At 40.1% G+C, this 25,786-nt stretch overlaps 1 protein-coding gene across 1 annotated transcript in view; it reads right to left on the reverse strand.

Moving 5' to 3' along the window:
* Positions 1 to 4,211: 4,211 nt before the first annotated feature.
* KIAA0825 (KIAA0825 ortholog) overlaps positions 4,212 to 25,786 on the reverse strand; it is a 143,748-nt gene continuing 122,173 nt past the window's right edge. The window contains exons 15-18 of the mRNA XM_054397995.1: positions 23,515 to 23,923; positions 16,247 to 16,403; positions 10,699 to 10,854; positions 4,212 to 4,310 (exon numbers count right to left, since the gene is read on the reverse strand). Coding sequence (XP_054253970.1) covers positions 4,212 to 4,310; positions 10,699 to 10,854; positions 16,247 to 16,403; positions 23,515 to 23,923 — 821 coding nt within the window. The remainder of the gene's footprint in view (positions 4,311 to 10,698; positions 10,855 to 16,246; positions 16,404 to 23,514; positions 23,924 to 25,786) is intronic.

The following is a 25,786-nucleotide window of genomic DNA, read 5'->3' on the forward strand; positions in this document are numbered from 1 at the left end:
AGTTCTGGAGCCTCTGTTACAGGAAGGATCTGGACATGCTGGAAGGTGTCCAGAGAAGAGCCACCAGGATGAGCAGAGGGCTGGAGCTGCTCTGCTATGAGGACAGACTGAAAGAGTTGGTGCTGTTCAGTCTGGAGAAGAGAAGGCTCTGAGGTGACCTTCTGGTGGCCTTCCAGGATCTGAAGGGGGCTCCAAGAAAGCTGGGGAGGAACTTTTTAGGCTGTCAGGGAGTGACAGGACTGGGAGGAATGGAACAAAGCTGGAAGTGGGGAGATTCAGACTGGACATGAGGAAGAAGTTCTTCCCCATGAGAGTGGTGAGAGCCTGGAATGGGTTGCCCAGGGAGGTGGTTGAGGCCCCATCCCTGGAGGTGTTTGCAGCCAGGCTGGATGAGGCTCTGGCCAGCCTGCTGTAGTGTGAGGTGTCCCTGGCCATGGCAGGGGGGGTTGGAACTGGATGAGCCTTGAGGTCCCTTCCAACCCTGACTGATTCTATGATTCTATGATTAAGGTTGGATCCAAAAGCATAGAGTCCAGTTGTTAGCTGAACACTATCACGCCCCATGGCTGCTAAAGTATGTCACTCAGCACCACATCTACACATCTTTTAAACCCCTCCAGGGATGGGGACTCCACCACTGCCCTGAGCAGCCTGGTGCATGGCTTGACAACCTTGATGGCGAAGAAATTGTTCCTCATGTCCACCATTTTCAGCTGTGGTAATATGCACAGACAGTGGCCAGACAGTTGAAAAGAGGACATCACAGATGGCACAATGGACTGCAGAAGCAATTTAAACCATGCTGATGCAGCCAGACAAGAACAATTTTCCTTTAAGAGCAGGACACTGATTAAAGGTTGAGATGGATGTGAATTAAAGAATAACTAAAAATACATGATCTTCTTGCTTTAATATATGTGTTAGAGGTAAGGAACTCCCATGTGGTCCTGAAGTATCTAAGGATGTGGAAGTGAGTGCCAAGATTCAAGAAAAAGCAGAGTATAACTGTGTAAATATGCAGGGTGCTTTTTAAAACTTTGGTAAATCAAGTCCTACAAATTAGCTGAATTTTAACAGCCTCATTATTAAAACATATGACTTCAAGCACATTGAAAAGTATGTCTTAATTTTGCTTTTTCAGCTCAAACTGTAGGTAAAAAAAAAAAAAGGAAAACAGAAAAAAAAAATCAGAAGTAAAACCAGAAAGGAAAAGAATTCATCTAAGCCTTTTCTTCCTGTAAGGAAAAATCCTTTACAGTTTCTGAAGGTATCAGCTGTAAATGAATGTTAAGTTTTCTACACTACTGCTTAACTTTAATAGGCTTTTCCTGATACCCTTCTATATTTGACACCTTTCAAACAGTATAATATCATCAAGCATCCACGTCTTCCAGATGAAAAATTTCCTAAACACAGCTACTTTAAGGATCACAGGACTGCATGGGCTAGATTCACATGCTTACATGGAGCCAATGAGTGCTACACAACAATTCATTCCCTTTTTAACCAGTCCTAAAAGCTTTTTACTTTCCCCTAACCACCAACCAATTAATTTGCCTACCACTTGCTGGCTCTGGGACAATGCTCCCATAATCCCCTCCCACCTAACTCAGTCATTAACTAGGTTAGGGGAGCATTTCCCTTGTAAATGAGTCCCCCAAGCATTTTTACTTCCCTCCTCCCCCCTCCCCCCCCCCCCCAAAAGACAGCAGAGCTTACTTATTTCAGTTTGTGTGCAACAGACATCATTTCTCTTTAAAAACAAAGAAAAAAAACCCACACACGAATAAAAAGATAAATAGTTCCCAATATCACTGCAAAGAATGATAAATATTTTATCCTCCACAGAAGTAGCTGGTAAAGGAAAGATTTATCATGAGTTAAACAAGGGAGTAATTAAAGCATGATGGCACTCCAGCTCATAAACTGATGGTTCTGACTCTTTTAAACTACTGCCCTTAGTTCTGTTCAACTCATTTGAGGAGGCAAACAGTAACAGCAGAATGGGTCCATCATAAACAGAAGGTTAAAATAACCACACTCCTGTTCAGCTCTAACCTTTACTCTTGAGCACAAGGCTGAGATTTATGCAATTTTAGGAAGAACTGTCTATTTATTTATGAAATTTTGGGGACAATCACATAAAGATAGGGGTTATCTGAGTCACTGCAGCTCTTGAGTAGCCATGAGACCAACTAGAATTGGCCTAGCCAGTTGCCAAACATGAGCAGACATGCTAAAAAATGACCTCATCTTAAGACATGCTGTGTTAGAGATGATGGTCACTGTGGCTGATGTTGGACCAGCAATTCTACTCAATGACCACAATAGATTTAGATGATCTGTGGGTCTACAAAAGCAGAGAAGAGTAATTGAAATAATAAGTCCTTGAGCTAATCATTAATGGCTCGCATAATGTCACTTCTAGATGAGAATTTCCATATCATGTAGAAGGGCAATGAATGGAGACATTTTCAAATTAGGAAGGATGAGAACAATTAGGGCACTTATATAATAATAATAATAATAATAATAATAATAATAATAATAATAATAATAATAATAATAATAATAATAATAATAATAATAATAAATCCACAGTGGATGGTCTGACAAAGGCATGAAATGCAGGGAAGGACAGGGAAGGCATATACATGACTTTTTTTCTAAACTCTGTAAAGAGATCAAAAGAAAAATGAAATGTTTCAAGATATCAGAGAAGATGAAATGTCCACAGAAAACGTTCCCTCTGCAAATCACAGCAGTCCCCTCTGCTCCCTTTGGCTCATATTGATGACATCAACATGAAGGGAAGTTCAAGAACCAGCTTGAGTCTAAGACTTTCTATCAGAAACTCTTTTAAAAGGGCAAACTACTTCATTTTTAATGAAGGACAAGTGCTAGCAATCAGCAGGAGAACTATCAAAGTGAGAGGAAAAAAAAATTAGTGCTGAATTGTCTCTGCCATTTAACATAAAAATGACACTACTGGTACAGAGCAAGAAGTCCACAAAGTCCCATATTAACAGAGGACATCAGGAGGAGAAATGAATGGCAGATTGCCACCAGCATCTCTTTTTTTGTTTGGTTTTTTTTTTTGTTTTGTTTTGGTTTGGTTTTTTTGTGCAATTACATTAAAATTTTGGAAAAGAAACAATTTGGGTGAGGAAAGAAATAAACACAGCAAAATTCTGACAGAAGACTAGGTGCAGACAGTACTAATATTTCATATGTGAAACGAAGGCGGAATTAAAAATTTCAAGCTAACTACTAGCAGTAAATCAAGAAAAATGCCATAAAAAACGTTAAACTTTTTTTTTGACATGCAAATTCACACACTTCTGAAACTCTCACTCTAGTTTCTAAACAGCAAACCAGCTGAGTTTAAAAGATGAGTGATACATCCACATTAGGTATCATCAGAAGGATTCAGAATTAAGAAGGGAACATTAAACTCCTGATTTTTTTTGATCATGTACATTTTCCATTTTTTACAAGGATATAACTGGAAAACAACTTAGAAAAATACCCATTTTTTTTCCACCCACAATTCTTCTGAATACTATAAACTGTTATTTTTTGGATTTAACAAGTAATTTCATATATTAGACTAGCAACCAAGCAGTTGAACTTTACAAGTGAAAAAGTGGTTAAAATATCAAAATCAGTTCCATTATTTTAAAACTACTAAAAAAACCACTTTCTGTTTCCTGCTACACTTGTCATGACCTTAACAGAATTGCAACTTGAATCAACATCCCCTAAGTTCTGTGTTACACAGCTGGAATCTCCCTGAGCAGTTTAGGCTTGTAAAAGTTACTGACTTTTTAAACAGTGTTTTAAGGGCAATGTCAGCATATAATCAGGTCTGACAGAAAGAACATACTAGGTTCCTCAGAGCAGGAATTCAAAACCAACTTTTTATGGATCAAATAGTGTGTCCATTTTAAAATATAAATGTAAAAAAATATAAAATACAAGATTATAGAACAATATCTAAAATATAATATGCATATAAAATATATAACATTAAAAACCAACATATATAAAATAAATACATAAAATACATTACATATAAAATATATTATATATAAAATAGATAAAAATATAGAAAATGGAAATGTATGACTTATATTATAAATTTCTTTGTGTATTGACTATTGCAAAGTACCAAAGACAACAGAGACATGCAACTGTTTGCCAAAATTCCATTACCTGTGTGCCAGCAGCACCCTGAAGGTCATCTGATTCAGTCCCAAATAACTTGGCAGCAAGTTTGACCAATCCCAGTCCCATTCAGTAACGGCTGACTGTTGATACATGGCAAGAAGCTATTGTTAGTTATTAATCAGTGTTAATATGATCAGTAAATTAAACATCCAGCTGTGATATACTAACCAAGAAGGAGGGGGGGTGGGGTGTCTAAAACAAGGACTTAGACAGATGATATCAATCATGTCCACAGAAGAAGGCTTTTATTCCAGTAAGACAGCAATTAATTTATAAATCCATTTGGGGATGTAGCCATTATTTATAAAAAGATAAATCAATTTTTTTTTTCAAACTGTTATTCTTCCAACTGTTAATGGCATTCTGCCCAACCCCTTTGTCTGAGAGCTTGGCTCTTTCTTTGAGAAAGCAAAATAATGGGCAACTTTTTTTTTTTTTTTTTTTAAATATAAGAGCCATTTACATTTCCTGCTGTCAGGATAAAGTTTGCCATGGAAAACTTCGTAGAGCTGGAATTCAAGATGTAACCTGTATGGTCATCAGAGTGATGGTTTAGTGGCATGCTGTTTTGCAAGCCACCCCCCTAGTCTCCAGATGGGTATCTGCCTTGGGTTGAGTGGACAGAAAGCTATTTTACCCCTCCCCAAAGGAGCAAAATAAAATCACTCCACAAAACTGGAATGCCTAAATGGAAATACTGTTCACAAAATACATGAATTCATACCAGCCTCGGCCTGAATCATGTAGTTAAAAATTAGCTTCACCAAAGCCACAAACCTTCCCCTGCACTGTAAGAGATAAAAGTCTGTGCTGGGCGCAAGGAGAGGGAGAAAAGGGCAGAGCAAACTGTGAACCCCCTTTATGTAGGGAATATACAGCATGATGAGAATGCAATAATAAAGATTACACTTTCCTGTGTCCACCCCCTGGACTGTCTAGTCCCTGGAGGACTGTACTCTAATGGTTAAGACACCCAGTCTTAAACCCACAACATCATCATGAACAGCAGTAAGTACAGAGAACATGACCACATGTAACTCCATATTGCTTGTTTAATAGATAAAACTAATCTGCAATAATAGTGAGCAGCCCAAAGACCACACACAACATTCTCAGGTTCAGGGAACAGTAATCCTTCCTGCATGATATTCATTGCCATTGTCAGTAACAGTCAGGTAGTGGCTACAGTTCAACAGTCTTGGGAGGAAATCAATCAAAAATTATTGTTGTAACACTAAAACAGTAGTAGTTTAGAAGAAAAAAAAATAAATGGAGCAAGTCAAAACAATGGAAATAAATCCAAATAAGAGGAGCAAAGTGTCTTGCAGTGCATCTTCCTCTTAAAGACAGCACTTGGTTCCTCTGGGAAAGCAGAACCCCCTTTTTTCCATCTGTATTTGATTCCCTTCCTTCTTTTAATTTAATTTTCTCCTTAATTCTCATCTTTGGCAAGCATTTAGAAGTACTGTAGCAAAAATAAAGGTGAAATGCATGGTAAGAAAGAGAGGTGAGAGTAGCATGGAAAAAAATTATATAGTGTGAAAGTGGAAAGGGAATGAAGAGGCCACAGTGAACATCTGGAAAATAAAGGAGAAATAGACAACAGTGGAAGCAGAATAACACAGGGGAGGAAACAGACTACTGTTCTATATTCTGAATTAAAAACAAATAAATATGAGGGAAGTACATGTAAAATCAAGAGGGATAAAAAGGAGAGGCTAAGTAACCAGTAGCAACAGTCAGAAAAAAACAGATATGAACATTCATAAGTGTACCAGATAAAAATTTAGTCCACCAAACTGATCAATTCTGTGGAAGAAAAGGAAAATGCCGCTTTGAAAAAACAGTCACTTCACAGAAGTAAAATAATGTCTTTGTAGCGTTTTTCTTCCTTGAGGACCTGCACAGCCTAAACTTAAATCTTATTAGACAATAGAGGAGCAGCAGCTCTGGCAGAGACTGAGGTGTCAGGACAAATTGATAAAATCAAAAGCAACAGGTTACTAAGACCAGATGGTGATTATTCCAGACTTTTACAGGAATGCAAGAATGAAGTGGCTGAACTGTTAACAGAAATGACACACTTCCCAGAATCAGCTACTGAACTAGAGGGCTGGAAGGTAAGACATTTACATGTCATTAATAAAAATGCCAGAGTTGATCTCAAAATAGCAGTTCAGTGGACTTTGTTTCAAGAGCAGTAAAATTCACAGGATTTATGATGAAATATCTGGCTAGATTTGATACCACAGGGGCACATTAGCAAAACTTCAGAAAAGAAAAGCCAACCACCCTGATGCGCAGGTCTAATTTGTACATATATCAACAAGCAATAGATGGAATGCTTACGACAAATTGTCTTTCAGAAAGCTTTTGAAATAATTTGTTTTGACAAAAACTCTAATGAAGAAGCTAAGACCATGTCATTGAAACACAGAAACACAGAGAATGGTTTGGGTGGACCTCCAAGAGGTCATCCAGACCAACCCCCTCTGCAGTCAGCAGGCACACCCTCCACTAGATCAGGTTGCTCAGAGCCCTGTCCAGCCTCACCTTGAGTATCCTCAGGGATGAGGCTTCAACCACTTGCCTGTGCAGCCTGTTCCATTGTTCCAGAACTCTCATGGTGCAGAACCTGTTCCTAACATCCAATCTAAATCTGCTCTTCTCTCACTTCAAACCGTTGTCCCTTGTCACTATCACTGCAGGCCTTGGGAAACAGATCCTCTGCTACCTTCTTGTAGACCTCCTTCAGGTACTGGCAGGCTGCTCTAAAGTCTCCCCAGAGCCTTCTCTTCTCCAGGCTGAAGTACTCCAGTTCTCTCAGCCTGTCCTTGTAGGAGAGGTGTTCCAGCCCTCTGGTCACATTTATGGCCCTCCTCTGGACCCACTCAATCAGGTCCATGTCCTTCCCATGTTAAGCACCCCACAGCTGGACACACCCTTGCAGAGGGGAGGTCTCCCCAGAGCAGAGCAGAGGGGCAGTATCCTCTCTCTCTATCTCTGGCCATGCTGCTTTGAATGCAGCCCAGGCTGCCATTGGCCTTCTGAGCTGCCAGTGCCCATTGCTGGCTCCTATCCAGCTTCTCCCCCACCAGCACCACCAAGTTCTTTTCTGAAGGGCTGATCTCAATATCACCATCCTCCAGTCTGGATTGATATCTAGGATTGCCCTGACATAGGTGCAGCACCTACACAGTGTAGTTCTGTATTATTATCTGTTATAACATGTTATATACAATAACACAAACATTCTCTATTGAGAACTCAACCAACTCTTTGGACTCAAAATGCCTATTCCAGTTGGTACTTCTGAGAGAGAACTTTTATAAAAGAAAATATAATTAACTCATTAACATTTATCTTGACTTCAGCAAAGCTTTTGACACTGTCTCCCATAACATCCTCATAGAAGAGCTCAGGAGATGTGGCACAGATGGCTGTCAGGGAGGTGGATTGCAAACTGGCTCCACAGCAGAGCTCAGAGGGTTGTCATCAGTGGCACAGAGCCACCTTGGAGGCTTGTGGCCAGTGATGTCCCCCAGGGATCAGTGCTGGTCCAGTTTTGTTCAATATCTTTATCAAGGACCTGGCTGAGGGCATTGAGAGTCCCCTCAGCAAGTTCTGATGATACAAATCTGGAGGGGTTGGCTGACACCCCTCAGGCTGTGCAGCATCCAACGTGACCTGGACAGGCTGAGAGCTGGCTGCAGGCAAACCTCATGGAGTTTAATAAGGACAAGGGCAGGGTCCTGCTTCTGGGGAGGAAGAACAACAGGCACCAGGACAGGTTAGAGGCTGCCCTGCTGGAGAGCAGCTCCACAGAGAAAGACCTTGGAGTGCTGGTGGGCAGCAAGTTCTGCATGGCACAACAATGTGCTCTGGTGGCCAAGAGAGCCAATGGGATCCTGGGGTGCAGCAAGAAAGGTGTCCAGCAGGGCTAGGGAAGTTCTTCTGCCTCCTGCTCTGCCCTGCTCAGACCACCCCTGCAATCCTGTGTCCAGTTCTGGGCTCCCCAGTTCCAGAGAGACAGAGACCTGCTGGAGAGAATCTAACAGAGAGCCAGGAGGATGATTTGGGGACTTGAGCATCTCCCCTGTGAAAAGAGCCTGAGAGCCCTGGGGCTGTTTAGTGTGGAAAAGAGAAGGCTGAGAGGGATCTGATCAATGTCTATCAATAGCTGAGGGGTGGGTGTCAAGGGGAGTGGGCCAGGCTCTTTTCAGTGGTTCCCAGGGATAAGCCAAGGAACAATCAGTTCAAAGTTGAACAGAGAAGATTTCAGCTGAACATGAGGAGAAACTTCTTGACAGTGAGGGTGACAGAGCCCTGGAGCAGGCTGCCCAGGGGGGTTGTGGAGTCTCCTTCTCTGGAGCCTTTCCAAACCCCACCTGGATGCATTCCTGTGCAGACTACCCTGAGTGACCCTGCTCTGGCAGGGGGTTGGACCTGATGATCTCTGGAGGTCCCTTCCAACCTCTGATATACTGTGAGACTGTAAGACAGGTGGTGAAACCAGTAGCTTGCTGGGACATGGAGTTGTTAAAATGATGCACTGTTAGTTCATGCATTAAAAACACAACTAGCTACAACAGAGGTAAAGAAATTATATAAATTAATCATGGATTATAAACTCCTAAATTTTGTGGCTGCTGCAAACCAGGAAGAAATGAACAAGAAATACATTTTGTGAGGAGAATAAATGTTCTTTACCAGGGCTCTAGCATCTTCTACAGGTAGTTCTCACAGGCAGCATCTTCTACTGGTAATAATCCTCACAGGAAAGCAGACACTAAGCTATTCTGAGCACTAATTTATAAACAGAGTCCTCCACATCACTAAATAAATGTGCCAAAGGGAACTAAATTATTTAATAATATCATTAAGCTCAGGAAATAAATCTATCATTGTCAACAGCAGTGTTGGCCCATGGTAGTTTTAAGGTTCATGATCCTAATCTTTTCTTTTCTTTTAATTTAAGGTAATTTCCCATATTCAGGTAACAGACTCTATGCAACCAGTTTACAAAATCCAAAGCAATTTAATATGAACTCTCCCTTGTCATCTGTTGATTAATAGAGCACTGCAAACCTGTCATGTAGCAGAAGAATTCTGCCCTGAGTTGTCACTGCTTGAAGGTCTTATTCTACCACACTATTAATGAATTGAGAATTGAGGCATGGTAAAGTATTTTCAGCATTGCAAATGGGAGTAAGTGATTCTGTGATTCTGTAGGCCTATAAGTTCTATCAGTTTAAGATATACATAAATGGACTAGTAGAAGGTGCTTCTAAAGTATGTTTCTCTGCAGTGAGAAGCCTTATGAATTTGGTATTAATCTCCTTTTTTTTCAGCATTTTATTGCTTTTACTGCAACATGGCCATGGTTAAGTTCATTAAAGAAGTAAGAGAAAAAAACCTCCAGGAAACAAACAGAAAAAGCCAAAGCAACCACCAGCACCAAAAGCCAAAGCAACCACCAGCACCAAAAGCCAAAGCAACCAACAAAATCAAACAAGATTTATTTTACAGCAACAAACCTAGTGAAGTAGTCCAAAATGATCAGAATTTGGAAGGACTACACCATTTAAAAGCAAAGTTATACTGCAAAAAGGACATCTTTCTGCCAGAAGCCTGTGAAGTTAATTCCATGCCACTCCAGCACCATTTCTTTTTCGAACATTTGAAATTGAGGGGTAGAATCAAAACTGTAGATGATGGATTAGGAAGACAAGAAGTGATGGGGTAAGGTTTTTGAAGTGTCCAGGTGTTACCAGAAGCTACATTCCATTTTGTGCAGGTGCTTGTGGAGCTCTGGTAGAGATTTAGGCAATTTAACTTCTTTAACTGTCACATCATCAGCAAATTAATAATAATGTAAATATTACCAAGAGGCTTAGTGAAAAACAGAGATATTGATGCTTCATGTTTTGTGTTGGTTTTTTTGTGTTTTTTTTGTTTGTTTGTTTGGTTGGTTGGTTGGTTTTTTTTTTTTTTACTCCTGTTTATTCTCACTGTTAAATTTGTGTATTTCCACAGCATCCTTTACTGCACTACATCTCTGTGAAGGACCATGAAGATTCCAAATGTGCCTTTGGAGTTTTGCCATGATTTGTCAAAGGACTAAGACCAGCCCCACATACCATTACACAGATGTAATAAATGTCATTGCTACTAATGAGCTTTCCTTCACTGTACTGAGCTAACACAGGGGAAGTCTAAGTAAATGCAAATTGCCTTTACATGCAATAATTCTGATAAAAGAAAAGGAAAATAAATGGCTTTTTGAACTTCATGCTATTGCAGAGGGTGCCCTCATTAGATTCCTGAGACATAATGCTCCTTTGCACTTCATCAAATGTGAATGCAAGCAATTAATTTCACCAGTCCAGTCCCCATCATTATCACAACATTGCAAGATCGACAGGTAAAAAATGATGCCAAACCCAAGGTTTTTGGATCTTCACACACCTGGTTGAACACTTTTGCACAAGACTGGCGGTAGACCTGGAAAGGGTTGAAGACAGGCTGCTCTTCTCTGCCCCTCAACGTCAAAGGCAGGTGCTGACTGGAGGTAACACCATCCTCAGAAGAATTCACACAAGATAGCTGCTCATTCAAGTATTCCTTTTAGAAGAAAAAAAGAAAATCACAACCACAGAATGGTATCACAGGACGTTAGGGGTTGGAAGGGACCTCTGGCAACCATTGAGTTCAACCTGCCAGAGCAGGACCATAGAATCCAGCACAGGTCCCACAGGAACACATCCAGATGGGGCTGGAAAGGCTCCAGAGAAGGAGACTCCACAACCCCTCTGGGCAGCCTGTTCCAGTGCTCTGTTACCCTCACAGTGAAGAAGTTCCTCGTCATGTTGAGGTGGAACCTCCTGTGCTGCAGCTTATATCCATTGCCCCTTGTCCTATCACAGGGTGCAACTAAGCAGAGCCTGTCCCCTCCCTCTTGACCCCCAGCCCTCAGATATTTATAAACATTTATTAAATCCCCTCTCAGCCTTCTTTTCTCCAGACTAAACAGCCCTGGGGCTCCCAGCCTTTCCTTCTAAGTCTTTTAATCATCCTTGTAGCCCTCCATTGGACCATATAAGTGTTTTAAGTGGAATGTTCCTCATTTTACTTAGAACAGTACATGCTCCAAGACTAACGTGCCTAAATTCCAGGCACAACTTCATAGTGTGCTTGACAGCAGCTCCTTAAAAGGAAGCAATACAAAACAGAAACATTTTTAAGAGTAATACCATTTTACAACAAACAACCACCATGAACATCCAACTGAAGCAAATCAGAACAATCTAAGATGTGGTCTTGAAACTGTCATAAAATTCTCTGTATCAGTTCCCATTTCATAGAATCATAGAACAGTCCTGGCTGGAAAAGACCTCTAAGAAAGCATCAACCTAACACCATTAAACCATGTCCCAAAGTAAGTTGTCTATATCTATATCTGTATCTGCATCTAGCTATACTTTTATTTTTATATATAATATTATATATAATTGTGTGTGTATATATATATATATATATATAAGGTATATGCTGAAGTAAAAAACAAATGTTTACTGTGAGCTCTCCTAATCTAAAATGTCTATCATATGATTTATTTTAAATGCTAAACCATACACAAATATTTAAAGTTAGATTTTTGCTCAGCATTAAGCAGCCATTGCATGACTATAAATTAACCCTTTTGATGAACAAGTTCAAAGCATGTTGTTTTAAAGCAGAGGAAATAAATATTCCCCTACTCTTAAAGCAACTTTTAATTGTTTAAGCAACCAAAGACTAGAAGTCATTTATGGTTTAAATGGCAATTTCAGAAACTATACTGCAACTGTGATTACTGTGGCCACAACCTTTTCTGTTTTCACTTCTTAAACTCCTGTGTAAATAAATCACCACTGCATGCCAATAAAGTGTTTTGATTAAACAGAACCATTTTGTAAAGAGCTGGAGAATGACACACTTACACATCCACTTGCTGTGGAAGGGCTACTGTGATGAAACAGATTATTGTTATGAAAATGAAGTCCATAACGAGGGGAATGCCACCACATTGAGCAAGCACTACTACTGAGATGATAAGAATTATCAGGCACAGGTGAAGGTCACCTGTAAACTACCTTCCCAGGCACTCTGTGCTCCTCAGAGGGTCTTTAGAGAAGAATAATTTCATCATCAGTTTAATCTGATCCAAGTGTGCTCTGGCCTGAAAGGCACAAGTTTCCTCCCAGCCCACACAGACTGTAGCTGTTTCTCCCTCGTGTTGGCACTAGCATATGTTGTGAAATCAGCCAGAAGAAAAGAAAGTTTTCAGCCAGATAAACAAGCCACAGGATTTTTATCACTAGTACAAATGGGGGCCTAGGAGTGGGGAAGAGAAAGAACAAGATTGTGTCTCTCTACCAGTTGCAGCCAGTTGTCAGGACAGCCTAAGACAATCACTAGTGTAGCCAATAAAAGAAAACGTCAGAATTTTTTGTTATGTTTATTAATGACAATAGTGTAATCCAGTTTGAAAACACAGCCTACATCTCTTAGAGTCACAGAATTGTTTTGGCTGGAAGAGACCTTTAAAATCATCAAGCCCAAACAGCTCACCCAGCACTGCCAGGTCACCACTAAACCAGATCCCTCGGCACCACATCTACACAGCTTTGAAAGCCCTCCAGGGATGGGGACTCCACCACTGCCCTGGGCAGCCTGAGCCAGGTCTTGACCACGGAATCACAGATCAGTGGAGGTTGGAAGGGAGCTCCAGAGTCCAACCTCTCCACAAAAGCAGGATCTCCCAGGGTAGTCTGCAGAGGAATGCATCCAGGCAGGTTTTGAAAGTCTCCAGAGAAGGAGACTCCACCCTTTTGGGGAAGAAATCATTCCTTAAAATTACCTGTATTTTCTCAGCCTACAAAAATACCTGGTGGGGAGATTTGTGTGTTCATTTGCTTGTGGTTTTTTGGTTTGTTGTGTTGTTTTTTGGTTTTTTTTTTCCCTCCCCCATTTATGACTTCATGCCATAACAAAGATTTTTAAAGTCATCAAGGGGGTCCCCTCCCTGGAGGGGTTCAAGGCCAGTTTGCATAAAGCCTTGAGCTACCTGGTCTGGAAGGAGGTGTCCCTACCCATGGCAGAGGAGTTGGAACTATATGATCTTCAAGATTCCTTCCAACCTAAACCATTCTATGAGTTTAAAATTTATTTACATACATTTACCAATTTATTTTCATTAATGTTCTGCCTTCTATGCACGCATATTCACAAAATCTGTGTACAGCTCTCCAGCAGCCCAGCCCTCTGGGAGTCCCAGTTTCAGAAAAAGCAGATTCTGTTGTTTTTTAAGAGGAAATGCTGGAAATCAGTGTCCATGTTGGCTAAGGTTTGAACGTTTCAGGTGTCATACAGCTCACCCCCTAGTACAGGCATATTTCCATCTGCAATACTGTGGGTTTCCATTTCAACAAAGAGATTTATTCAGCAACAGTAAATGCAGTACTTTAAGGACTCCTTTAGAAGTACAGTACAGACTGCAGACCCCTGAAAGGGTCATGTTTCAAAAATACGAAATAAAGATAAAAATGAAACCACGTTTGTGGACATGTGAGCTCTGTCCCCACGATCACTGACTGGGCATGCAACCAAGTAGACAGAATATGATTGAGTCTGACAGCTCAGGAGAGTTGGTTTCTCTTTGGCAGCTATTAGTCAAAAATGCTTTTAAAAATGATTATTCTTCTTGATAAATACAGGAAGGTCTGTGGGCTGTTTTGAGTTTCACAGTATCCATTATAGATCTTTATAACATCATAGTTCTATTTCTAAATACAGCTTGTAAAAAATCTACCTTTTTTTTCCCCCCACCTTCTTTCCCAAGGAAAATTATTGAGGACAACAATTTTCTGTCTCATCATTTTGTTCTCTGTTCACACACAATTATTAAGCACAGCAGCATAAAGATCTCCAAACTAATTTTAAGAACACGATCCCCTGACAGCCCAAGGAGTCTCCAAACAAAAGGAGGGACTTTTGAACAGACAATCAAATCTAATTCTTGGTAGTCATGAACATTAAACACAAAAAAAAAAAGAAACGACACTGAAAAGTGCATTATCATAACACCAAGCTAAGCATTAAAATGTTTTGCAATGGTTTCAAAGGCAATTTGAAATAACATTGCTAAGCCCTTCTGTGAAGACTTTTTTTTTCTTCTTTACAGAAAAAAGAAAAAAACAAGACAGTTTTTTCCACTGAGAAATGTTCTATATTTAACAAAGCTCTTACTAGCTGCAGAAATTCAAGGAGAGACACCTGGGATGTGGAAAGCCAGGCTAAAGTCCCTCTTTCAACTAATTCTCTCAGCCTCTTGCCTCCTATTGGAGCTGCTCCACTTTGTATAAATAACCAAATACTCACAGGAGACAAATCTTGGATCACAGTCTTCAGAACCCAGTATGGGCATTCTACCCCTTTAGGTAGAGTTTGATTCTATTTTTGACCCCAGAAGTGACAGAATGGATTTTTTTTTTTTAAACAGCAATTTCTACAAGGCAGAACAACTCCAGTGAGGAAAGGGACAGAGTTTTGTGCTGGTAGCTAATGGTTTGTGGAGTCAGTCTGGATATGGGAGATGCAGCAGGTTCCAATTCCCTGGTCTACACCAGGCAGAATAAAGATTCAAGGCTGCATATCCCTTGGTGACTGCCCTGACTAGGGAAATATCTGCTATTTTGGGAGGTCTTGCTCATCATCTTTCCTGCCCTTCCCACTCTTTTATATTTAAGAGTACTCCTGAATGTGCTCCAGGTGAAAAGGTTTTGTTTGAACTGTTTTACAGTAATAATTTTCACTTCATTTCCTGAACCACTTAATTGTTTGAGATGAAACTTGAAAAGACTCTGTATTGTATTAATATTGGGTTGCCATCTCTACCTACATGCTTACCTTTGCTTCTAAAGATTCCAAATGCAGGTGCATAAAGGTTGCTTTTAAGCCTGTACTTGGGAACTGTACAGTGGATCTGATATTCAGGAGCACAGTGCCAGGTACTGAGCTGCTCCCTGTTGCCATCACACAGACCAGGCTTTTGGTTTTGATGGTTTTATGTTGTTGTGGTTTGTTTTGGTTTGGTTTTTTTATGTTTTGTTTTTTTATGTTCTGTTTCTTTCAGAAGAAAAAAAAATAAATCTTGGCCTATGACTATATTTGCATTATTTAGCATTTTATTATAACCACTCCTGTACACTTGCAATGATCTTAACAGCACCTGCTTATATAAGCATTCAAGGTATAGCAATCTAGCAATTAAAGCTAATAAACAGAACACTCTTAATTACTACACAATCTAAGCAAACCCATGTTTATTTCAGTGCATAAATTCAGAGCGCTTTAGGTAACGTGGGGCAGCCTAGTACTGCCTTAGATAATTCTTTTTTACATTGCCTAAATTCCACATGCAGCAAACTGAATTTGTTGACTGCAATGTCACAGAGCTGTCTGGATTTAAGCAAGGTTTTTTCACGTGGATGCATTTTCTTCCCCAGTGCAGCTGAAGGGTTGGTTTCTCTGTTTTTTTTTAAATCAGAAGTGATTTACCACATTTAATTTTACTTCCTGTAACAGTCGATTTTTCAATGGCCTTGCTGATTTAAAAAAAAAAAAGTGTGGGTTTTTTATTTGTTTTGTTTTGTTTTTTTAATACTGTGTTCAAATTCCTAGCAATGCATCTATGGTCTACAAAAGGAATCTAAAGGAGGTTTATGAGCCATACTAACTGTTTAAGTACATAAATAAAATCTACATTGTTGCCCATAAAGTCATCTCTTTTTTTTTTTCTTCCTGTACAAATGCAGAAAAGCCTAAACTGAATGGATTCTATTACAATACAATATAGGCTCTCATATTGACTTTAAGAAGCATTATCACCTCCTTGACTAACCCTTAGCTGCCAGCAGACGCTGCCTCAGGCCAGTACACACCTAATTGCTCGGTAAAAAGGCCGTTTCCCTACCTCATTGAGCCGGATGATGTGATAAATTTGCCTCAGGTACTCGCTGCCACCTGGTTTGTGGCAGATATCCAGGACCATCATGTTTATTTTCTGCTCAGTGACTCCAAGTGCAATGCTTCCTTCCTCTAACGTCGCACCTTCTCCTGTGGCTGAGGCACTAGAACGACACAAATGTTCTTCTGTTAGGCTTCTAAAATGCAAAATACTGATACAAGGTCATGCTTAAAAATACTAACTATTAAAGTCATGTTAAAAATAATAATATTAATACAAAGTCATGGTAGAAATACAAATATTAATACTAAGTCATGGTAGAAATACAAATATTAATACTAAGTCATGGTAGAAATACAAAGTCATAGTAAAAAGACAGATAAATACAAAGTGATGTTAAAAAAATAAAGTCATGTTCAAAAATACAAAGATGATGACAAAGTCATGAAAGAAATGCAAAGTCATAGTAAAAAGACAAATAAATACAAAATGATGTTAAAAAATAAAGTCATGTTCAAAAATACAAAGATTATGACAAAGTCATGCTCAAAAATATAAAGTGATGGTAAAAATACAAAGAAATACAAAGTCATGTTAAAAAATAGAAATATTAATATAGACTCATGTTCAAAAATACAAAGCCATGTCAAAAAGTAAGGTCATGCTCAAAAATACAAACATTAACACAAGTCATGTTAAAAATCCAAATGCAAAGTCATTCAGAAATACAGTCATGTTCAAAAGTACAAATATTACTACAAAGACATATTAAAAAGCACAAATATTAATGCAAAAACATGTTAAAAATACAAGTATTAACAAAGTCATGTTCAAAAGTACAACTATTAAAACAAAGCCATGTTAAAGAATACATCTATTAATAAAAAGTCTTGTTCAAAAATACAACTATTAATAAAAAAATCTTGTCCAAAAATACAACTATTAATAAAAAGTCTTGTCCAAAAGGCAAAATATTAATCAAAACTCATGAAAAAGACAAAATATTAATAAACAGCCATGTTAAAATACAAATCACTAATGCAAAATATTAATAGAAAACCACATGCTAAATAAAACTCTTCAAGATGTGGGTTGCACTCAACAAATATTGTTGCATATACACTTCATAGGCGTTTACATAAGTGTGTAATAAAAGCTAAATAAGGTAGGGTTTTTATTTCATTAGTCAAATTCTAATTGCTTTCATCCAAAAGATGAAAACACAAAACACTCTTTAAGGACATACAAGCAGCAAATATTTCCCCCCTTCCCCTTTTCCCACTAGAGAAGTATCTTTGCTACTGGAACTGGCATTTGCATTTGATCTTTTGTACATTTCTCTCTGCCTGTCGCTGCAGATATTAAAGCATAATTAAGACGTCAGGAAGGTAGCCATTACTCTAAGTATAGGTTACAAGTTCTACACTTAAGTCTTTTTCTTCCCACTGCTATGGTGGTAACCATTTCAAGGGTACCTATTTGCCACTTGTTGCACTTCCCTCCCCCCCCCCCCCCCCCTTGCTCCTTTTTTTTTTTTTTTCTCTTTTTCTTGTTAGAAGTATTTTTGTGAGCCTGCTACAAATTAAAAAATTAAAATCTGAGGTTACAGGTCCAAATTACTTAAAAATGTGCATTTGAAACTCTGAGCATTGCTAGACTGCTCTCTCTGCATGCTAACATGTTACCAGCTACACTGGGAAAGTACAATTAAGAACTAAATATTAAGGAAAAAAGGTGTGAAGAATGGAAAAAAAAAAAGGCATCGAGGGAGAGGGGAAACAGGGCATCGAGGGAGAGGGGAAACAGGGCATCGAGGGAGAGGGGAAACAGGGCATCGAGGGAGAGGGGAAACAGGGCATCGAGGGAGAGGGGAAACAGGGCATCGAGGGAGAGGGGAAACAGGGCATCGAGGGAGAGGGGAAACAGGGCATCGAGGGAGAGGGGAAACAGGGCATCGAGGGAGAGGGGAAACAGGGCATCGAGGGAGAGGGGAAACAGGGCATCGAGGGAGTACTAGGAAATAACAGTACTAGGAAATAAACGTATTAAGGACAAAAAGTACTAAATATTAAGGAAAAAACTACTAACATTAATTATTCTAGAGCTGCAGCACAGTTATTTGTTGACACCTTGACATGTGTCTAGAACATGAAAGACCAAGAGAATACATTATCCCTTCTACAGTGATTACTGGGTTAATTTGAAATATACCAAGGAAGCCTTCTGATTTTAGGGAAAAAAAAAAAAAGTAATTTAACTTTTTTAGAACTGGAGGAAAAAAAAAACAAAACAAAAAACAACCCAAAACAAAAACAAACTGAACAAAAAACCCAAACAAATCCCAAACCAGAAAACAACCCCCCCAAAAAGAATCAAACAAGCAAACAAACCAAACCCACAAATAAAATATACACACACACCAAAAAAATCAACAAAAACCCAAACAAAACCCCACACAACCTCCCCCCCAAAAAAACCCAAACCAACCCAACCAACCAAGGAAACAAACCCAAAAAAAACCCAAACAAACCAACAAACAGAACAAAACAGACAAAACCAGACCAACCAAACAAACAAAACCCCACAAAACCAACAAACAAAACCCCACAAAACCCCCAAACAAAACCGAAAAACCACAAACAAAAAAAAACCAAACCCAAAAAACCCCCACAAAAACCAACAAACAACAACACCAACAAAAACTACAGCAAAAACAATTAAAAAAACCCAAACAAAACCAAACCAAAACAAAGAAACAAACAAAAAAACCCAACAACACATGCATACAACAAAAAAGAAAACATCAAAAAACCCAATTATGTTTAGGGTTAGGACTCAACCAAAAACCTGCAATAATTAGGGACAGTGTTCTGTAGGTGGTGGTGTAGTGTTGAAACTGTGCCAGGATTGCAAAAGTAGCTGTGCTGAAAGCTGCTGTTTGACCCTGCAGGCTCACCGAAATGCTCCCCAGCTGCTGGGCATTAGAGCTGATATTGCTTCCACATGCAGCTTCAGAACGTCCTACAGAGCAAATAGTTCCACAAATACAAACTGTAATTTTGTTCTTTGCTGAGTGGAAGTGAGTGATACTCTCTTATTAGGGAGTGTTTCACAGAAGAACTGCAGAGAAACTGAGCTTTTAAAACGAGAGCACGCTTAAAGGCTGATCTTTTGATGCCATGCAGAGAGAAAACCTGAATTTCTTGTCAAACTTCTTTAGCTGCTGACATTGAAAAAGTTGAGGACCTCTGGCAAAGGAGTGTATCAGTGTCAGCACCCAAATTGTATCCTTTCCTGTCCGTCAGTGTGCAGGTGAAGCAGATGATTGGATTCAGTCAGAGCGATGATTAATGAGTTCCTCTCTGGATTTGGGACTGCCTATCAATCATGTCATTAGGAAGAATGTGCCCTGAAAGAGGCAGACCTCAGCCAAGGAATAACTGCATTCATCTTAATCTGTGTATGCAGCCAGCCAGCCAAGTCAGGGTCACCATGATGAAAAACAATAATCTTCAACTCGACAAATTACTTTGCACAGACAGACGTTTCTCTTCTTCTGGTGCTCCTCAGAAGCCAACCTGGGCTGTTTACAGCCCTACTGCTACCACAAAGGCAAGGTTATTTTAATGAATAGTAATGCCCAGGCAGCACACAAGACAGGCTGCCACTTCCCAAAGCCTTCTGGGGAAGATTTATTTATTTACTTGAAAAATTTTCCCCGAAAAAACCTAAGTTGAATTTATACCATATTGGGGCTTTTTATGTAGCTGACAGTCCTGGCAACAGTAAGAACACAAAATCCAGCAAAGAGTTGTGCTGATACAGGCCCAGTGCACTTCAAAGATGTTTCACTGGATCACAAGATGCTAGGAGACCTCCAGAGACCATCAAGTCCAACCCCCCTGCCAGAGCACAGGTCACACAGGAATACAACCAGACAGGGCTTGAAAGTCTCCAGAGAAGGAGACTCCACAACCTCTCTGGGCAGCCTGCTCCAGGGCTCTGTGACCCTCTCAGTGAAGAACTTCCTCCTCACATTGAAGTGGAACATCCTGTGCTGGAGCTTCTATCCATTGCCCCTTGTCCTATCACAGGGTGCAACTGATAACTCTGTAGGTGAATCTCAAAACAAATGTTTGAAATCCATGGTTTTTCATTTTCTTCCCCACACTCCATCTATTAAAACTCTACAAACATTTTAAAGCATAAATGCACATGCAGACAGAGAGTCACTAAGTGACTTAATTATGAAAAGGTGACAGAATCTTTTAATCATGAAGTGGTGACCATCGTTTCACACCAATCTAGGTTTTCAAAGGTAAATCATTCCTATTTCAAATGAATCATCTAAACATCACAAATCTTCTCTTGAAAGGTCTGCCATTAGTTTGGTGGTTATGTGACCACCACTTAGTTTAATTTATTAGCTTCAATGTATTAGCTTTACCATTTGCATTTATAATAATATTTTGTCTTTACATTGCATATCTCAGCTATTAATTAACTAGATTTTTTTCCCCCCTCAGAAACTGACCAGTACTATTCAATATATTCATCAATGACCTGGATGAGGGCACAGAGTGTACTGACAGGCTGGTGAGTTGGGCAGGGAGAAATGGAATCAAATTCAGCAAGGGCAAGGGGAGAGTCTTGCATCTGGGAAAGAACAACCCCATGGAGCAGGATAGGTTGGGGACTGACCTGTTGGGGAGCAGTGAAGGGGAACAAGACCTGGGGGTCCTGGTGGATGGGAGGTTGACCATGAGCCAGCAATGTGCTCTGGTGGCCAAGAAGGCCAAAGCCATTCTGAGGTGGATTAGAAGGGCTGTGGTGAGTAGGTCAAGAGAGGTTCTCCTCCCTCTATACTCTGGAATATTGCATCCAGTTCTGGGCCCCTCAGTTCAAGAAGGACCTCAGGGAACTGCTTGAGAGAGTCCAGAGCAGAGCCACAAAAATGATTAGAGGAGTGGAGCATCTTCCTGATGAGGAGAGCCTGAGGGAGCTGAGGGCTCTGTAGCTTGGAGAGGAGGAGCCTGAGAGGTGACCTCATTGCTGTTGCTCAAGATGTGCAGGGGGAGTGCCCAGAGGCTGGAGCCAGGCTCTGCTGGGGGATGCCCAAGGACAGCACAAGGGGCAGTGGTGGAAGTTGAGGCATAGGAAGTTCCACAGAAACAGGAGAAAAAATTTTCTCACTATGAAGGTGAAAGAGCCCTGGAGCCCAGAGGGGTTGTGGAGTCTCCCTCTCTGGAGATATTCGAGTCCCACCTGGATGTGTTCCTGTGTGATCTGCTCTGGGTGATCCTGCTCTGGATGAGCTTTTGAGGTCCTTTCCAGTCCCTAACATTCTGTGACTCTGTGATATCTGAAGATAAAATGAGGGGGGAAATAATTATGCTAGACTCCCCTTGCAGAAATCCCACTGAAGACAGGGGACTTAGTTTCACAACTGCATCATGTAACTACTCACTTGGAGAGCAGGTAATGCGTTCTTCACCTTTTTTTTTTTTTTTAATAAGCTTAAAATTAGGAGCACCAATCACAGACCAGTTCTCACTTTGGTTGGCACTGGAAACATTTTTCCCACATTAATTTCCCACAGCCTGAAGTCCAATGGATAGATAACACAGCATTTTTTTGTGGTATGTCAGAAAAGAAAACAAGAGTAATACTTTAAAATTCACAGGTCCAGAAGCAGTGCAAATACTGAAGTTTTAGCTTGCAGAGGTTATTAACAATATTGCTTTAGTCTGAATTTGTATCTTTTAGGAGAGAGCTATTCTCTCAGTGACATTAGAAACTGTATTCGGGAACCATTCAGCTAAGTGTCAATTTAGGCATTACCATTATGGGCTTTTTATTCTATGACTCTTTCAGTCACTGGCATCTGGCTTCAATCTTTTAATCACTGGATTAGAGCTTGTAAATTAGTATTAAATGGAAATGTAAAGATGACAAAGGTCAATGTCAATGAGCATTCCTGTGACACTCTCACTGCTCAGTGCTACTGCTGCTGACTGACTACTGGAAGGAACAGGATCCTGTCCCTCCAAGCACTGTGTGAGTCTGCTCACTGATATCAGTGATTCCAGCCTACAATCACTACATCCTTTGATTACATGGACACTTATTGTCAGGACAGCAACAACTGCAACCTTCAAGAATATGCATTACAAAAGCCCAGCAATCTTACCTTCAGCAGTCCACAATTTAATCCAGTAAATCATGTAACTCCAATCAACCCAATATTAGAAAGCTGATGAACTGTGTTTTTAAGGAGTGACTTCAGTATCAAGCCAGGCTTGGCTAGGAAAGCATTGACATCTACACAGCTCCTTGAAAAAATCTTTACAAGGATTTAAAACACTTGGACCTGAATGTCAAACCTGCAGGCAAGGCTGATAGTCCCTCAGGGACCCCTTCAGGGTTTGTTTTGTTTTAGAGTGAAACAGGCTTACTTCTTAATCACACTGAAAGCTTTCCATAGTCCTTCTTAATTTAATCACTTCAGCAAAATAAATTTATACATAGGTTGTGGTGCCTTCTGCTCAGTGTACCTGTCCACATTCTGGGAGATACACCAACTAAACTGTCCACATTTTGGGATCATCATGAAAACACGAAATCTCTAAGTGCTACAAAGACACTGTTCCAATGGAAGAACTATGGCTTACTGTTTCAGCAGTGCAATTAAGATGGAGAAAAACCCCATGCTATAAGGTCACAGAATAACAGAAACATTCAGGTGGGGAAAGACCCTCAGGATTACCAAGTCCAACCCAGAACCCTACTCTACAAGGGTCAGCCCTAAACCATATCCCCAAGCACCACATCCAAACAACCTTTAAACACCTCCGGGGTTGGTGACTCCACCACCTCTCTGGGCAGCTCGTTCCAATGCCTGACCACTCTTGATGGGAAAAATATTTCCTGATGTCCAGTCTAAATCTACCCAGTGGCAGCTTGAGGCCATTCCTTCTTGTTCTATCACTAATTATCTGTGAGAAGAGACCAGCACCAGCCTCTCTACAACATCCTTTCAGGTAGTGTTAGACAGCAATGAGATCTCCCCTCAGCCTCCTCTTTTCCAGACTACACAGCCCCAGATCTGCTCTTCATCAGATTTATTCTCCACCAGTATTAAGAACTAAACCATTTCATGTGAGATCAACTGTTTACCTGGCATTTTTAAAGCTGAACAATAGACCTAAGCACAAAAATAATCCAGTAAAATGAAAGACAAGCCACAAACATTTGAGCAAATACTACTTTCTTACCAGTCTGTGCTCAGCTTCCTTGCCTTCAGCAACTGGCTTTCAATCCAGTTTGGTCTTTGCTGCTCAATGCTTTGTATAACCTTCTGGGTCACTTGCTTAGGACCACTCTTCTGCTTTCCCATGATGCTTTCTAAGCACACACGAACTAAACTGAGCTTTTCTTTGCTCCACCTGTCAAGTGTTGCACCTGTTAAAAGTTCTGCAGTATTTCCATCCTCAAATATCCGACATATAATTACAATCAAGTTCCAGACAAGCAGACCAGCTTTCTTCAATTCAGCAAAGTTTCTTGACATTTTTCTCTCAGCCAGAAAAAAGAAGTACTTAATTGGGGGAGGCAAACATGCAATCACTGTAGGTAACTTGCTGATTACAATAGATACTGCCTGAGCTGCAAGCCTTGTGAAGCCTTAAAAAAAAAAAAAAAAAGAAAGAAAGAAAAGAAGATAAGATTAACATTAACATTCCAGTTCTATCACAGCATGCTTCTGAATGTTGTATGATAATTTCTAACTTTCTTTTGTACTGGAAATGGGTGAAAAGCTTAAGTACTCAAGGCCTGTAGCTTGACTTCTATTGTGCTTCCTCCACATAAATCCTACAAAATCTAAACAATAACATGAATGAAAAACAGAGAACCTAGAAAATTTAGAATTCAGACTGTGACTCTCTTAACAATTAGTCCTGCTGTGCACAGTTACTACAGAATAAATGGGAAAAGACAACACCCAGGTATTCTGAATGGTAAAAAAAAAAAAGTTGTCTTCTGGATTGGAGTTGAACCAGAATGGGACCCAGGTCTCCAGATGTGGCCTCACCAGGGCAGAGGAGACAGGGAGGAGAATCTCTTTTACCTGCTGACTACCCTCTTCTTGAGGCACCCCAGAAGACCATTGGCCTTCTTGCACATTCCTGGTCTGTGGATATCTTATTGTCCACCAGGACTTCAATGTCCCTCTCCATGGAGCTACTAAGTTAGATATGTTAGACTTACATAGCAGGGAAATATATACCAAGCTCATCCACAAAAGAGAGCCAAGATCTTAAAATACATTAAAACAAAACCACAACCAACCAAGAAATAAAACAAACAACAACAAAAAAGCCAAATCTGTTCTAGGTGTCACACAGCCAATTTAATTTGGCCACTAAGCCTGAGCTTCACTTCTCAGTGTATCAGTTCAGGCTCAGGGACAGTTCAAAATAGCCACACAAGCTCCAGACCAAATTGAGTGTGCAGTAATCACACTGCTGTATCCATATACCTCAGTCAAAATAATGAAGAGTAGAAGGAAAGGAATAAAGGATTGATGCCCACCCTGGCTTGCCCAAAAGCCACACACCCAAAATTTCATCCCTGAATATATGTCTGTATGGAAAAGAATAAGCTGATACTTTAATGCAATACCTTTATGGTGAAATGTTTCCAGAAGTTAGCTTTTTTGAAATGATGGGGACCTGCAGGCTATGCATCCCAAACGTGCCAGACTTACACTATAGCTCACCTCAGGAGGTTCCTGCACACCACCACATAGGTCTGGGCAAAAGGGGATTTCATTTTCTTCTTCTAGGGAGTTCAAACTGTCCGTATTGAGAACAGGCTGAGGAGCAACTGCCACAATGAGCTGATCAAATGCCAGTTCTGTGTTAATTCTACTTGAGACCCCTCCCTGGAGAACAGGGTGAGGAGCAACTGCCATAATGAGCTGACCAAATGCCAGTTCTATGTTGATTCTACTTGAGAGCCCTCCCTGGAGGTGTTCGAGGCCAGCCTGGATGAGGCTTTGGACTAGTGGAAGCTGTCCCTACCTAAGGCAGGGGGGTTGGAACTGGATGATCTACAAGGTCCCTTCCAACTCAAACCATTCTATGAATCTATGAATCTAATCTATAAATTATACACCAGGAATAATCTTTAGATCCAATCCCCTTCACAACATCTATTACGTACATTAATTCTCTTTCTTCACTAAGTGTTTCAACAGCCAAGAAGCAGCAATTTCCATACCAGTTTCAGTGCTATTCAAACATAAATTGCTATGTTGTAAAGTTGGGTTTAATAAGTTCATTATCATTTCAGACAACACTGTGTGTTTAAATTTAAACAGTCCTGACTGGAAGGATGGTAACGAAGAGAAGAACTGGTAACAGCCCTGATGACAAGAGCATAGACATTATGCTTTATTCTGCCTTGAATCCCACCTTACTACTGCCAGATGCTAAGCACATTTTTAGTACTATTATATCAGTACTACAATACTGATTATGTTAA

The sequence above is a fragment of the Indicator indicator genome, chromosome Z, assembly GCF_027791375.1.
Source record: "Indicator indicator isolate 239-I01 chromosome Z, UM_Iind_1.1, whole genome shotgun sequence".
In the NCBI taxonomy this organism is placed as follows: Eukaryota; Metazoa; Chordata; class Aves; order Piciformes; family Indicatoridae; genus Indicator; species Indicator indicator.